This window comes from Vombatus ursinus, unplaced genomic scaffold (assembly GCF_900497805.2).
Source record: "Vombatus ursinus unplaced genomic scaffold, bare-nosed wombat genome assembly UNPS02005236.1, whole genome shotgun sequence".
Lineage (NCBI taxonomy): Eukaryota > Metazoa > Chordata > Mammalia > Diprotodontia > Vombatidae > Vombatus > Vombatus ursinus.
Window position 1 is genome coordinate 5,843,489 of NW_020945014.1, and position 15,485 is coordinate 5,858,973.

Here is a 15,485-nt window from a genome sequence, read left to right on the forward strand (position 1 = left end):
AGATCTATTAACTTCCATGAAATTTTCTAATTGGTGGTTTTAAGGGGAAACATAATCTATGTGTGTATGTATATGAATGTATATATGTATATATACATATATGTATAGATATCTGTATATAGATAGATGTATATAGATATTTACAGAAGTGCATTCCTTAATACTTTAAGAATCTGTTGTTTCATCAGCACAAACCTTCTTCTTATCAACACAGACTACATCCTTCCATGCCTTAATATGTGGTCGTCATAAATTGCTGTGGTCCCTTCTATGCAACTATGTGTATGCATGTCCATATATACTTACATATGGACATATCATACATGCATATGTATGTAATTTATATTTGTGTATATATTCATAGGTATGTGTGCGTACATATACATTTATATAATTTATAAAATATATTACTGTTTGTATGCATCTTGCTTTATATGTAATAATTTGCTCTTTCATTTCCCTCAGTTTAACTTGGATTCCTTTCCCCCGATAAACATTTTACAAGTTCATTTTACTGATGAAAGATTTTGCTGTGATTAAAGATTTCATGAAGTTATGACAAGGGTGTAATAGATCTTCATTCTTCAAGGCTTCGCTTGCCTTGAGCTGACTGAGTAGGCTGGGCGTTGATGGCTGTCAGAATGAATGACTGTCTCACATTCACTGTAACTCCATTAGAGTAGGCCACTCCGCCCTTCTAGAGTTAAACTCAAATAAACAGCCTTAGGAAAAGAGTATTTTAAGGACATGCAGTCAGCATGACAGGGTACTTACCTGCTTCCCTGGAAAGGAACTCATATTTGTAATATATTGTAAAATGGATTTTCTAAGAATATCTTGTGGGCGTGTTAATGATGCCCCAACTGCATGCTCCGTATTCTTGGACAAGAACTTCTTTTTTCATAAATCAGTTGGCAAAGTATGGAAGTAAAGAAAATGGAGTATTAGAGAAATAGAGAAAGAATAGAGTGCTAGGTTTGACGTCAGGGGCTCTGGATTCAGGTCTCAATTCTGATACATACTAACTTTTTGGCTCTCTTATTGTTTTCTAATACTGTTGTAGTTTCATGGTATATTGTGGTGGCACCCAACAACTTAGTAAGACAACATAGGTAAATTTATAGTGTAATGATGCTGATTACACAACAGAAATTATGAATATTTAAAAGGCAGGAGGGGTTTGTTAAGGTATTAGGTAGTAGGGGAGGCGTCCCTTCTATGGTTTAGTGGTCAGACATTCTGCTCTTGCTGCTTTCTGATTGGCTAGCTATTGTGGTCCTGTCTGGTCAAGATGGATAGTTAGGTATTGTGCTCCTATCTTGGGCTAAATGGATGATGTGATTGTGGTTGAGTACAAGGACACATCTGTTCAAATATGTGAATTGGATCTGAGGGCAATGGCTAGCTAGGGACAGTGGTTATATTGAGTCTGGGAGCCTGAGGTGTGGTTAAAGCCAGATTTTATGGTTAAATCAGGGCATACCTACTATTCCGTGGGTCCCATAAGGAAGTTAGAATGTTGGGGCTGCCTCTAATAAAACTGGGGGCAGCTTTATTAGGATTCCATCCATACTGCCCCCTCTTGCCCCTTTTGTACCCAATCATGCATTCTAATATCTGAATGATTATTATGGGAAAGAGGGATTAAACTTATTTTCTTGGTGCCACTGAGTAGAAACCAATGGCAGAAATGGCAAAGAAGTAGATTTTAGTTCCATATAAGGCCAAGCTTACCAGTACGAATCTTTCAAAACATAGATTGGCCTACTTTTAAAGGTAGAAGTTTTCAGAGGCTTGATGACCACTTGCTGGGGTAAAAATTACTCTTGCTTCAGGTTGGGGCTAAACTGGATGACCTTTGAGGTGTAGTTCTAGTGTTAAGATTGGTTTTTTTTTTTTGACCTGTTCGGACTTTAAAGCACTGTTTCTATTGTCATGCCTTATAGGACTATACTGCTCCATAATAATCTCTCCCTTCTTTGACTTCCTCTAATACCTATTGCTTTTCCTGATCTTTTGATACTTATAATGTATCACTAGATTTTATTAGCTAATCTTCCACATATAACTGTATAACTTCTTCAACAAGATTATATAGTTATTTTTATAGATATCCAACAATGTATTAGTGTTCCAATGTTTCCACATCTTCTCCAACATTTATCATTTTCCTGTTTTGTCATGTTAGCCAATCTGATAGGTGTGATGTGATACCCCAGAGTCATTTTGATTTGCATTTCTCTAATCAATAGTGACTTAAAGCATTTTTTCATATGACTATAGATAGCTTTCATTTTTTCCTCTGAAAACTGCCTGTTCATATCCTTTGACCATTTATCAATTGGGGAATGACTTGTGTTCTTATAAATTTGACTTAGCTCTCTATATGTTTTAGAAATGAGGTTGTAAAAATTCTTTCCCAGTTTTCTGCTTCCCTCCTAATCTTGGTTGCATTGGCTTTGTGCAAAAAAACTTTGCAATTTAGTGTAATCAAAATTATATGTTTTGCATTTCATAATGTTCTCTATCTCTTGTTTGGTCATAAATTCTTCTGTTCTCCGTAAATCTGACAGTAAAACTTTTCTTGCTGTCCTAGTTTGCTTATAGTACCAGCCTTTATATCTAAATCTACCCATTTTGACTTTATTTTGGTATATGGTGTAAGATTTTGGTCTATGCCTAGTTTCTGCCACACTCTTTTCCAGTTTTCCCAGCAGTTTTTGTCAAATAGTGAGTTCTTATCCCAGAAGCTGGGGTCTTTGGGTTTATCAAACAGTAGATTACTGTAGTCATTGACTACTATGTCTTGTGTACCTAACCTATTCCACTGATCCACCACTCTAATTCTTAGCCAGTACCAAGTAGTTTTGATGATTGCTGCTTTATAATACAATTTAAGATCTGGTATGGCTAGGCCACCTTCGCTAGTGTTTCTTTTCATTAGTTCCCTTGATATTCTGGACCTTTTGTTCTTCTAGATGAATCTTGTTATTATTTTTTCTAGCTCTCTAAAATAATTTTTGGTAGTTTGATTGGTATGGCACTGAATAAATAAATTTAGGTAGAATTGTCATTTTTATTATATTAGCTCAGCCTACCCATGAGCAACTGATGTTTTTCCAATTATTTAGACCTGACTCTGTTTGTGTGAAAAGTGTTTTGTAACTGTGTTCATATAGTTCCTGGGTTTGTTTTGGCAGGTAGACTCCTAAATATTTTATAATGTCTACAGCAACTTTAAATGGAATTTCTCTTTCTATCTCTTGCTGTTGATTTTGTTGGTAACATATAGAAATGCCAGTGATTTATGTGGATTTATTTTATATCCTGCAACTTTGCTAAAGTTGTTTATTATTTCAAGTAATTTTTTCACTTGATTCTCTAGGATTCTCTAAGTATACCATCATATCATATGCAAAGAGTGATAGCTTTGTTTCTTCTTAGAGCCCTTAGTAACCTAGTATCTTTGTGTATTTCCATTCTTCCATCTAGTACAGTGACACTGATCTCTTTTGCTGTTCCTCAAACACAACCCTCCACTTCTCAGCTAAAGTTCCACCTTCTACAAGTCTTCTTTTTCTGATTCTCCTTGCTTTTAATCCATTTCATCTGATATGATCTCAGTTTATTCTGTTTATAGTCATCTATATCATAATTGTTTGTGAATTTTCTCCTCATTAAACTGTGAACTCCTTGAGAGGAGGGACTGTTTTTTTGCCTTTCTTTATGTCTCCAGTGCTTAGCAAAGATGCCTGACACATAGCAGGTGCTTAACGAATCAGTTCACTGACTGATTGACTAAACTGCATAGAAGCAAAGTGTCTTATCAAAAGTTATATGTGCCTTCTAAGTAGAAGAAAGTGAGGAATTGACCCTAACTCTTCTGACTTAAAGCCTTGCATTTTTACACTGTTATGCTGCCTCCTAGAAAGCTGTTCACAGTGGGAAAGGAATGCTTCTTCCTACATGCAGAACAGTTGACTTCTCACCTTGACTTTTTAAATGTGGGAATCTGAGAAGGGCTTAAATTTCTATTTCCAATCTCTGGCAGCTACATTTTGCTGAAATGACAAGGTATATTGTCTCTCTTACATCACCAGTGAGGATGTTTATCTATTCACAGATCTTTTTTCACCTAGCTCTTTTGGGCATTGGTATTCTAGATCTATTTATACTTCTTAGGCTAGATTTTGTCTAAGGGTGACCAAGATTGCAAGAGGACTGGAAACTGCCATTCATAGAATCACAAAATCAGAACCTCCAAGGCCCTCTAGTCCAGCTCTTAGCTGTGAGGCCTTCTCTTCCCACCCTCACTGGAAGTAGTCAATAAGCCTTTGCTTCAAGGATTAGCTAATGGAACTTGAGAGATTGAGCCTAGAAAATAAAATATTTAGGAGAGACTTGATATTTTCCTTAAGTACTTTGAGAGTTATCATGTGGAGAAGTGATTAGCTTGGCTTTGTTTGGCCTCAAAGAATAGAATCAGAAACAGTAGGTATAATTTATATAGAAATCAGTTTTGGCTTGATAACATGAAGAAGCGCCCCTAACAATTAGAACTATTTCAAGAGCTGGTGCTTTTTTTAGTCACTGGAAGTATTTTAAGTGGAGCTTCGATGATTGATTGTTTGGGATATTGTAACAGGAACTCTTGTTTATGTATGTATTCTCACCTGGCTGTACTACTCTGGGACTTTGTCTGACTTCTTCACTATACCTCTGCTTTGGGTACCTTTTCCTGTTTTCCTCATCAGCTTTTAGTGTATCGTTTTCCCCCATTAGATTGTAAGCTTCTTGAGAACAGAGACTTTTCTTTCTTTCTTTCTTTTTCTTTCTTTCTTTCTTTCTTTCTTTCTTTCTCTTTCTTTCTTTCTTTCTTTCTTTCTTTCTTTCTTTCTTTCTGTCTGTCTTTCTGTCTTTCTTTCTGTTTCTGTCTTTTTCTCTCTCTTTCTTTCTTTCTTTCTTTCTTTCTTTCTTTCTTTCTTTCTTTCTTTCTTTCTTTCTTTCTTTCTTTCTTTCTTTCTGTCTTTCTGTCTTTCTTTCTCTTCCCTCCTTTCTTCCCTCCTTCCTACAACATTTAGCACAATGCCTGGCACATAATAGGTACTTAATAAATGATTCTTGACTGCTGATTTTTGGACTAGTTTTCATTTAGGTCCTTGCCAATTGTGAGATTCTGTGATTCTACTTAACGGTGTAGCCTGTTGTTAGCTTGGTGGAATTCACTTCATATCCAATATTTTAAAAATTAAATTTCTGGTCTGCAAATGTCCCTGAATAGAAGCAATATTCTGGGGGAGGAGGAGGTAGGCAAGAATGAGAGGACAAGGGAAGGACAATGGCTTAAAAAGTTAAGAATTTTTCAGTTTCCTCTTTGAGGGTGAAAGGTGAATATGATTTTTTTTTAATAGTATGTCTATATCTTTTCCACCCAGTACCCGTCAATGCCATCTGCTTCTGGATGTATTCAACTCCACAGAGCATGAGCTAACTATCAGTGCTAAGAACAATGAAGAGCTCATTCTACATGCTGGGGAATGTCAAAGGTAAGTGCTTCTACATATTAATGAACTTATTCCTTTTTTTGGTATAATATCAGTGCCAAGGATTCAGCCATTTAACAGGCTGGTAAATTTGATGGGACATTGGTGTTAGTATCCATCTTAGTCATTAGGAAGTAGAAGAGTTTCCAGAAATTATGGCTCATCCATGCTAGAGAAAAGTGTTTGTTTCCTCAAGTGGCAGGCTATCTAGTACCTGGGCACTCTTGTATACTAAGTAGCTTTCCCTTGGTGATGCAGCTGCTCTGAGTCTCCATGCCAACTGCTTCCTCAGACCTGGATAGACATCACTGGTAGTAACTGCCAGCTGCCATTTTCACCACGAAATGCAGAAGTGTGGAGAGTTAAAAAAAAAAGATATCTTTTTAAAGCCTGTGTTGGGTCAAGCTAAAAGTGTCTAGAGTACTAAATCAAGTTTACAGCACTGGTTCATAAATTTGAAAAGTCTGTTCAGTGTCTGTTTGAATGAACGCACTACACAGGGAAAAGTGTAGATGACAGTGATAGCACAGTCTGTTCTCACACGGTCTTTCAATTTGAGGCCATACAATCTATCTGATATTGAAGGGGCCAGGTTTTCTGCATATGTCTAGGATTTTCTGGACCGTTTTTCTCTTTTCTGTCCCTAATTACCAGGGTTGGGGAAGGATTCTTTGATTATTGTTCAGGGTCAAGGTGATTCTGACACAATGATGGGTAGACAAAATAGTTATGCAGGCAGGATAGCAGTCCTCTTTGGTAGGCTATGGCCTCACTGTTGGCTTAATGGAAGAGATTTGCCAGCCTCTAGAAAGATTTGTTGGTCTACGGGTCATGAAAACATTCTTTATTTCTAAGATTCCTTGAGGATGTGTTGGTGGTTGCCCTCTCCTCTCTATTCTTATGTTGATTGTCTTCCTACAGGGTATATTTTGGAAAGCTCCAAATCACCCAAATTATCATTGACCATGGGAATAGCAGTACAGAAGATAAGACAGAGGAAAAAATTGGAGATGAATTATAGTTCATTTAAAAAGGATACCTTTTGGCTAGATAAATCAGTGCCATTGTAGTGTCGTTCCATGCTATATGCACAGTTGAGCCAGTAGTCTTGATGGTAGAAAGCATGAAAGACACTGTTTCAGGCTTCAGATTGTGTCTTCTCTCTGTGTTCTAGACTCGATCTAATGTGTTATTAAGAGTGTTACTTTTAGTTGAGAATCATGGATAGCATTCATAAATGAGAACTGGGGGACTCTGATCAGAGGTAATATGACAAGGAATGCCATGGAGCCTGATATTTTATTTCAACAACAGGTAGGTGGCTTCAGTGAAGGAGGAGGAGGGAGATCCAACAGAGGGAAAGAATTAAGCTTTCTAGTATCACCAGATTCACATCGTATCTTTGAGATGCGAAGCAAGTCCACTTGTCGCAGGCATTGTAGGGACTTGTCAGGGGTTGTAGCAAGTGTGCTGGTATCCCCAGAGTCCTTTGCCTATAGACATAACTGAATATTCTGAACACATTGGCAAATGTTTGGTGGGCTTTGTATCTAGCCTCTAAAAGTCTATGGGCCTGAGTAGATCAAGATAAGGGTAGAAATAAATTGGTACTTCAGATAATTGAATATGTTTTCACATCTGACATTAATTAGGTTCAACAAATATTTTGAATGTCTTGTGATGTTTCTGTACTTTGAAAGGAACTATCAGTGAAAAAAGAAAATGAGGGGCAGCTAGGTGGCACAGTGGATAGAGCTCCAGCCTTGGAGTCAGGAGGACCTGAGTTTAAATCTGGCCTCAGACACTTGACACTTACTACCTGTGTGACCTTGGGCAAGTCACTTAACACTGAGTGCCTTACGAAAAAAAAAAGAAAGAAAGAAAGAAAAAAGTAAAAGAATGAAGCAATGCTAATAAATAAAATAAATTTTTTAAAAAAATTAGGAACCCACTGTTGATGTAGGGCTTTACTGTTTTAATACAGCCTCAACCTTATACACACCCACAATACCTCCCTGCCAGACTCTTATGTGATAGAGAAATTCTGGCTCTCTCAAATGATAATTTCTACAACCTGTCAAAAAGCTGTTGTTATTGTTGTTAGTGCCATAGGATGGTTCAGATCAATTCAGCCTGCTTGGTGGAGTCTCTAGCACACCAGCTTATTTTTTGCAAGTCTTGAAATCTTGAGTTCATAAATCTCTGAGCAAATTCAAGGTTATTTTTTTTTACATGGAAGAGAATACCCCTGTCTTGATGAAGACTATGCCAGGTCAAGCAGGCTATCTTCCACTCTCTTCTCCTCTGAATTCAGATCACGTTTCCCCCAAATATTTAATTTGGTGAATACCACTAGTCTAACTGATCTATCAGGTTAGGTATCAAGTTCATTGGACACTTGTCTCAAATGATGATGGCATCGAGTGACATTGTTTTGACAGAGTTATAACTTCCTACTTTTCTGAGCAGATATTGTTGTGGTCAGGTAAAGGGCTATATGGTGACCTTTTGACAATTCTTTTGCAAAAAATTATTTACAAGTAATATCTCTTGTCTTGATTAGTGAATTTATCTGGTTAGACAAAAGTTGTGCTCTTATAACTGGGTTAGTTGCACAATTGTGTAGTGATTAATGCCTTGGAGAAAGAGCTATGATTAGGGTCTGGCAGGAGGCTATGACTGAATGTGTCATATATCTGTTCCAGGAATTTCTTCTAGCAGTGTTGGGAGTACAGTTGGGAGCACAAATACCACATAGTTCCTGAGTTCCTGCCTCTAGTTATTTAGTTATTTCAAGCCTTGATATAAAGTCTAGGCCTGGTTCCCCAAGTTTCACAGACTTCCTCATGGTGCAAATTTAGCTGTAGTTATGCAACCTGAAGGAATGCTAGGATAACTGTTACAAATTCAGCCATAACCAGAGGTGAGACTTCATATGGTTATGTTGCTGGATGAGTGTGGCCAGTTGAGTAGCTATGTTTACCCAGCACCTCGAATAGTGTCTTGCAAATAATAAATGTATAAGAATTTTTGTTCAAGAATAATAAGCCAATCTCTCTCCCTGCCCATTCTCTCGTTTCCCCAACCAACTTATTCACCAGGGCAGGGATATTCTATTCCATGTCCCATGTGCTGTCTTTGGGTCAGAAAGGCACATGGCATCCTCTGATGATCTCTTGTCCCTATTGGTGTGAAAAGATCCAGAGTTTAGAAGTTACATGTTGAAAGGGGTTGTTCAATTTCTCTTGGAAGAACCCCTTTATTGTTTAATAGAGGGTTGTTTCTCATGAAGAAATTAAGGGATGTACAGTCTATTCAGTTAGATGGGATGATATGAAGGCCTCCTGGTCTGTGGTTTATCCCTCGGGAAAAGAGATCCATGAATAATTTGCATGTTTTCCTAAACATTGGGATATCTTCTCTCAGCTTGGTAAAAGGATCTCATCAGCTCCTTGTGCTTCCCAGGAGGATAGCAGACTTTATCTCCTTTTGGAGCCATTTGGACATTTCCCAAAAGATTCCAAACACTCTTGGTCTTCAGACAGCTCTATAGAAGTTGGCTCCACTTGTTACTGAAGTTTTTCAGACTCTGGGGCCCTTTGGAGGTCACTAAGCAATCAACATCTGGTGGAGGAAAGAATGTGTTTGGCCTATATGTCAAAATGAGAAAATTAGATCCCTAGTCCTTAGGAGGAGATAGATCTGATTCTTGCTGAACCATCCCCCATATAGACCCTTCTGGTAGTCCCATCTTTTTGGGATAAGTTTATACAAAATACCAATATGTCCAGGGCTTACTCTCATGTGCTTCTTCAGTTTATCACACTGTATCTGGGAAGCTATTATTTGGAAGCAAGTTGGAGGGACTCCATCATTCAGAGAAGGGATGGTCAGAAGTTGCTGGTCTCATGCCCTTTTGATGACCTTCAGTGATCTTTGTGGCATCATACCTTCTGCTCCTTAAAGTCATGGTCCATAATAATACACAGTACCTATACTTACATAACTTATGTAGACAAGTCACTTACCCTGTCAATTTCCATATTTCTAATATGAGAACTTCAGTATAATGTTGCCTTTATCTCTTCTGGTTGCTAAAGGGAAAGTACTCTAAGGCACTTTATAATTGTGGTTTTATTGATATAAATAATAATAAACCATTTCATTTGGTTTATCATTTGGCCTCAGGAAAATAAGCTTCATCCATTAATAGATATTCTGGGGGGGCAGAGCCAGGATGGCAGAGGAAAAGCAGTGACTTGCTTGAGCTCTCCCCCCCAACCCCTCCAAATACCTATAAAAATGGCTCTAAACAAATTCTAAAGCAGCTGAACTCACAAAAAGACAAAGTGAAACAAATTTCCAGCCCAAGACAACATGGATGGTTGATTGGAAAGGTCTGTTGTGCTGGGCTAGGAGAGGAACGCAGTTTGGTGTGGGCACGCAGGTCACAGCAAACCTGGAGCAGGCCTCAGAGGACTGAATCACAGGCAGCTGTGGCAGTTTCCTGACTTCTCACCCCACTAATGCCAAAGACAACTTAGGTCAGTGGGAAAAGTCTAAGTCTGCAATGAGAGAGAGAAGCGCCATGGTCTTGGCTCCAGTCCCTGAGTGCCCACATACTGAGGGGGAATTGAGTGGCTGATCAGAGGGAGATTGCAGGGATCTCTTTATTGGTGCTAAAGCAGGATTCTCTTGCTTTGCCTGTGCTTGGATCTAGGTCACAATTCTGGGTGGCAGTTGGGGGCGAGGAGGAGTGCTGGCATGGTGGAGCTTGTAGTGGCAGTGGAGAGGAAATCCTCCTCACAGCTCCAAGACAGAAAAGAGTGCTTGTGGTCACTCACAGACCAGAGCACAGACCAGGAAAGGAGTAAACACCTTGCCCTTGATCATACTACCTTGGAAGAACTGAAAATTTACAGGTCCCTAGAACTATCTCTAAAAACAGCTGCACAAAACCCCTGAAGCTTGGGACAGTACATTTTCCACACTGGAAACAGACCCCTACCTTAACAAAGAGTTTAAAACTCAAGTAATTGGCTGGGATCATGAGCAAGCAGTGCAAAAAGAGTCAGACTATATTATCTAACTTGGTGACAAAGAAGATCAAAACATACAACCAGAAGAAGACAACAAAGCCAAAGCTCCTACATCCAAAGCCTCCAAGAAAAATGTGAATCAGTCCCCTGCATTGGAAGACCTCAAAAAGAATTTTAAGAAGCAAGTAAGAAAAGTAGAGGAAAAACTGAGAGTGATGCAAGAAAATCATGAAAAACAAGTCAACAGCTTGCTAAAGGAGACCCAAAAAAATACTGAAGAAAATAACACCTTAAAAAATAGCCTAACCCAAATGGCAAAAGAGGTCCAAAAAGCCAATGAGAAGAATGCCCTAAAAAGCAAAATTGGCTAAATGGAAAAGGAAGGCCAAAAGCTTACTGAAGAAAAGATTTCCTTAAAAATTAGAATGGAGCAATTGGAAGCTAGTGACTATGTGAGAAATCAAGGCACTGTAAAACAAATCCAAAAGAATGAAAAAATAGAAGAGAATGTGAAATATCTCATTGGAAAAACAACTGACCTGGAAAATAGATCCAGGAGAGAGAATTTAAAATTTATTGAACTATCTAAAAGCCATGATCAAAAAAAGAGCCTAGATATCATCTTTCAAGAAATTATCAAGGAAAACTACCCTGATATTTTAGAATCAGATGGCAAAATAGAAATGGAAAGAATCCACCGATCTCCTCCTGAAAGAGATCCCCAAAGGAAAACTCCTAGGAATATTGTAGCCAAATTTCAGAGTTCCCAGGTCAAGGAGAAAATATTACAAGCAGCCAGAAAGAAACAATTCAAGTATTTTGGAAACACAATCAGGATAACACAAGATTTAGCAGCTTCTACATTAAGGGACCACAGGGCATGGAGTATGATATTCCAGAGGGCAAAGGACACAGAGTTACAATCAAGAATCACCTGCCCAGCAAAACTGAGTGTAATCCTTCAGGGTAAAAAATGGTAATTCGGTGAAATAGAGGACTTTCAAGCATTCTTGATGAAAAGACCAGAGCTGAATAGAAAATTTGACTTTCAAATACAATACTCAAGTGGAACATGAAGAGGTAAATAGGAAAGAGAAATCATAAGAGACTTATGAAGGTTGAACTGTTTACATTCCTACATGGAAAGATGATATTTGTAACTCATGAGACCATTGTCAGTATTAGGGTAGTTGGAGGGAAAAAATATATGGATAGATAGATAGATAGATAGATAGATAGATAGATAGATAGATAGATAGATAGATAGATAGAGGGCACAGGGTGAGTTGAAGATGAAGGGGTGATATCTGGAGTATAAAATTAAGGGATAAGAGAGGATTATACTGGAAGAAGGAGAAAGGGAGAGGTAGAATGTGGTAAATTATGTCACATGAAACAGACAAGAAAAGGCTTTTACAGTGGAGGGGAAATGGGGGAAAGTGAGAGGGAATGAGTGAATCTTATTCTCATAGGATTTGGCTTAAGGAGGGAATAACATACACAATGGTGTATGGAAATCTATTGTTACCCTACAGGAAAATAAGGGGGGGAAGGGGACAAGAGAGCAGGGGGATGATAGAGGGGAGGGCAGATTGGGGGAGGGGATAATCAAAAGCAAACACTTCTGAGGAGGGACAGGGTCAAAAGAGAGAATAGAATAAATTGGGGGTTGGATAGGATGAAGGGAAATATACTTAGTTTTTCACAACAAATATACAACAGTTTTTCACTACTATGGAAATGTTTTGCATGACTACACAATCTATAACCTGTATCGAGATGCTTGTCTTTTCAATGAGGGTGGGTGGGGAGGGAGGAAGGGAAAAAATTTGTAACCCAAAGTTTTAAAAATACATATTAAAAAAAATTGTTTTCACATGCACCTGGGAAATAAGAAATACAGGAAATGGGGTATTGACATATATCCTGCCCTACACAAAAATAGAAGGGTTAGAGGGGATAAGAGAAGTGGGGGGAGCGATAGAAAGGAGGGGAGATTAGAGGAAGGGGTATACAGAATGCATGCCATCTTGAGGTGGGGGGAGGGATGAGATGGGAGAAAATTTGGAACTCAAAATCTTGAGGAAGTGAATGTTAAAAACTAAATGTAAATAAATGAAAAAGAAAAAAATAGATGTTCTGTTATTCATTTAAGATTTATAATCTATTTCCTTCCATAAGAATTGGAGGCCATTTACAGATTATAAAACAGTGGGATATGGGACATTTCTATGGGTGTTCAGGCTAAATGGATGCTTTCTGCCACCAGAGCTTAGCAGATTTTAACAATTGAAATGTAAGTTCCCCCTAACACTTGTTCCCTTTGATCTCCAGGATAATATTAATAACTCATATTTATGTAACACGAAGTGGTTTACCAAGGCCTTAACTAATAAAGCCCTCCCATAATAACTGCATGGGATAGGTACTTTTTTTTTTTGTACAGACCTGTGATTTAACTGGTATATCATACATCTTCCCCTTTAAACTCCATCCATCAATGCAGATCTGCAGCTGCTCTGCACCTTAGAGTCATAGAAAGTTTCCTGACACCTTGAGAGGTTAAGTGACTTGGACAGAGTCACACAGCTAGTAAATCTCAAAGCCAATATTTGAACCTAGTTATCCTGTCTGCAAATTCAGTGTTCTTACAACTATTCACACACTACTTCAAAGTAAAGATTTTATCATTCAGAATTCAAATCCATATTCATCTTGACATTATCTAGGAAGTAAAGGTCAAATTGGGGCAGCTAGGTGGCACAGTGGATAGAGCACCAGGCCTGGAGTCAGGAATTCAAATTCAGCCTTAGACACTTACTAGCTGACCCTGACCAAGTCACTTCACTCTATTTGCCTCAGTTTCCTCATCTGAGCTGGAGAAGGAAATAATAAACCGCTCCAGTATCTTTGTCAAGAAAACTAACGGGGTCACAAAGAGTTGTACAGGACTGAGCAAAAAGGTCAAATTAATAGATACACTTTGGCTATTCTATCCAAATTAATAACTCTACCATAGGGTAGACAGAGCTGAGGGAGGAGAGGAGATAAGCCCAATCTGCCCACCTGCAAGGACTCAGGTAGAGTTTGGTAATGAGAGGATCTTCAAACGAGGCCTGGAAATTACCTGCAGATTTCAAATAAACTGGCCCTCCATTAGGAGGAACAACAGTTCATATGGAGTTATAGAAAAGACCATATGTTTTATAAAAATTTAAAAAGTACATATGTTGTAATGGAAAGAGGTTTACATTTGAGGGTCAGGACCATGAGCATTTTACTTCATCTTTCTAATTCTCAGTTTTAGTAATTGAATTTTGAATCAATAAGAATAACAATAAAATTTACAAAGTGCTTCCTACATATATTATTTCACTTAATGCCCCATAACAACCTAGGTGCCATTATGATCCCCATTTTACTGAAAAGGGAAGTGAGAGTAAGAGGTCAAATGACTTGCCCAGGGTCCCACAGCTAATAATTGAGGTATCATTTGAACTCAGATCTTTCTGAGTTCATGTCTGGTGCTCCTGACTCTATGTTGCCCCACTGCTTCAAGATAAAAATACTTGTGGTACCAATCTCAAACATTTGTTGTGGTGATCAAATAAGATAACCTAAGTAAAGCACTTTTTTAACCTTTAAAAAGCTTACATATAAGTTAACTGAAGACCTCGAGGAGCAAGACATTAATAAGAAATGTAACTACTGCTTCCAACTGGGGAAGGCACTGTATCGTGTGTCCCCAGGAGAGCCAGCTTCACTATCAAATGAGGACAGTAATATCTACACTACTGTCCTGAAGGGTTGTTGGGAGAAAAGTATTTAGCAACTTTAAAGTTAGTGAAATGGGAACCATTATTCAGGTTTTTTTCTCAAACTTTCCTGACTCATTGTTGCAAACATAATTCTTAGGTGGAGGTGTTTGATGTTAATGAGATTTGTTTTTTTTAAATAACATTTAAACAGTATGTCATAGAAAGTACCTTTTACCTTCATGGGTTCTTTTTTAAAGGTCCTTTCCAAAATAGTGACTCATCTCTCCACCTGTGACTTTCTGTAAGGTCCTGTTAGACAATTGTTTCTTTGATCAAAGACCATCACTTTATTTCATTTCAGGCAAATCTAATGAATGAAACATGGCCTAGAGCATTTCAATTTACCTATGCTCCTTACTGGCCACAAAACTAAAAATAAAGTTCTTCTTACCCTTGCTATCTTGAGGTTAGGCATTCCTTTTCATCAAGTTCATTTTTACCCAAATTAAGGAGCTAATGGAGGAGTGCGTTTTTCAAGGGACAGAGCACCCAACTTACAGCTCAGATGATCTGGGTTCAAATCCCAGCTCTAACAAGTACCACCTATGGAGAAGCCACTTCATTCATGTTGCTCTTCATTTTTTTTTCCTCTGTAAAATGGCAAAAATTATATCTGTCCTATCTACCTCATAGGGGAGTTTGGAGGAAAATTCAGTAAGCCAGAAATCACTATCTGAATATCAGCTTTGGTTTTATGTTAATAAATCAATAACTCAATTGGCAAGTATTTAGTGAGCTGTTTTTCCTTTTGTCTTATTGTTGCTCTTCTATGTCCTGACACCCATTCTAGTTCCTGAGATACAGGTATCAAGAATATTCTAATGGGGAAGTAACAAGTACATATAAAATACATACAGCATAAATATAAAATGAAGAGGTAAATGATGTTTGGAGTCGAGTTGTCTGGAAAAGTTCAGGGGGCAGATGTTCTCCTAGGCAAGAGAGCTTTATTGTCACAAAAGTGGTGAGCTAGTCCTAGGGGAAGACTAGCAGCCTGGAATAAGACAGGGGCTGACTTTTATACCCAAGTTTTGGGCACTCAGCTAGCGATGGGGGGGTATGCTCCTATGTGGGCAGTTGACCAC

General features: G+C 38.2%; 1 protein-coding gene across 2 annotated transcripts in view; it reads left to right on the forward strand.

Annotated features, from left to right (window-relative positions):
* Positions 1 to 15,485, forward strand: part of TRAPPC9 (trafficking protein particle complex 9) — a 964,950-nt gene that overhangs the window by 505,132 nt on the left and 444,333 nt on the right. For both annotated transcript variants that reach the window (XM_027844988.1, XM_027844994.1), the window contains one exon: positions 5,436 to 5,546. In XM_027844988.1, the coding sequence (XP_027700789.1) occupies positions 5,436 to 5,546 (111 nt within the window). The remainder of the gene's footprint in view (positions 1 to 5,435; positions 5,547 to 15,485) is intronic.